Source organism: Austrofundulus limnaeus, unplaced genomic scaffold (genome assembly GCF_001266775.1).
Source record: "Austrofundulus limnaeus strain Quisiro unplaced genomic scaffold, Austrofundulus_limnaeus-1.0 Scaffold16, whole genome shotgun sequence".
Lineage (NCBI taxonomy): Eukaryota > Metazoa > Chordata > Actinopteri > Cyprinodontiformes > Rivulidae > Austrofundulus > Austrofundulus limnaeus.
Window position 1 is genome coordinate 4,216,722 of NW_013952418.1, and position 1,318 is coordinate 4,218,039.

General features: G+C 40.6%; 1 protein-coding gene across 1 annotated transcript in view; it reads left to right on the forward strand.

The window, feature by feature from the left end:
* slc22a31 (solute carrier family 22 member 31) overlaps positions 1-1,318 on the forward strand; it is a 14,646-nt gene that overhangs the window by 4,256 nt on the left and 9,072 nt on the right. The window contains exons 2-3 of the mRNA XM_014003082.1: positions 451-554; positions 626-780. Coding sequence (XP_013858536.1) covers positions 451-554; positions 626-780 — 259 coding nt within the window. The remainder of the gene's footprint in view (positions 1-450; positions 555-625; positions 781-1,318) is intronic.

The window sequence follows — 1,318 nt, forward strand, 5'->3', positions numbered from 1 at the left end:
CCCCCCCCCCCCAAAAAAAAAAGTGACTGTAGTTTAGTCAGTTTTACAGACACTGAGTAAGAATTAGGCGTGGCAGTAGTTGAGTGAACTCATAATTTAAGACTCAACAGACCAGAAGAGATGTTTGTTTAAAACTTAGAGGTGAAATGTATTGTTCAGGATTATTAGTTTCCTCATTATAAATTCAACTGTTTTCACTGTTTTAGTAAACTGAACCTCACAAAGTCTTTGTTTTATCATCAAAGCTGCTGTTTGAACGTGTTAAAACACAGAATGTGGAAAATGTTGATTGAATTAAAGACAGTAAATAGAAGCAAACAGTTTTTTTTTTACTTTCTCAGCTTTGTGTGTTTTTCATAAGAAGATCTCAGGATTGAACTCGATCCTCATCTCTCCTCTGTTCAGTTTTTTATTGATTCGTCTCTGTTGACCCGTTCTCCTCCTCTGCAGTGGAACCTGGTCTGCAGCGATTACTGGAAGATCCCCCTGCAGCACATCTGCTTCATGAGCGGCTGGATCCTGGGCTACATCCTGCTGGGCTCCATCTGCGACTGGTGAGTGATCGCTGACGAGTGCTTTACTGTCAGGGGGTCCCGCTTCAGCCCCCGTGTGACTGTGTGGTCAGGTTGGGTCGTCGGCGAGGCTTCCTGCTCTCCGTCGGTCTGTCCGGTCTGCTGGGGGTGGCCGTGTGTCTGTCCAGCAGCGCCGTGATGTTCCTGCTGCTGAGGCTCGCTCAGGGCGTCACGCTCGCCGGCGTCTTCATCTCCGCCTACATCTCCAGTAAGTATCCTGASAGACCAGCTAATCTAATAAACCCAGATTATTCATTATTATTATTAATTATTTTGTGTTTTATTTATAACACAGTGAGGACAAACATTTTAAACTTTTGTGCAACATTTCAAAACAAAGCAAAGAAATGAAACAGAAATGAAAGAAGAGAAAGGAGAATTATAAATAAATAAACGGTTACAGAATAYAACAAAATGTCACTGATCCAATTATGAGTAAGTTGAGGATTGATTATTAAAATAAATAAATAAATWAATTAAATAAATTAAATGTTAGTGTTAAACTTTTGGGTGTTGATTTAACACCCTGTAAGGTTATTTTAACACTTTCTGAGTAAACTGACACCCAGTGTTGGTGTTAATTCACAGTGTTGATTTCCTCAGTGTTGTCTCAACACTTGACAGTGTTAAATAAGCCCCGCCCACAGTTGTCTTCTATAACAGTGTTTCCCAAACTTTTTGTCTTCTGACCCACAAAATATCCATGGCAACAACTTGGGACCCCAAATATTACTGGTCTGAGTACA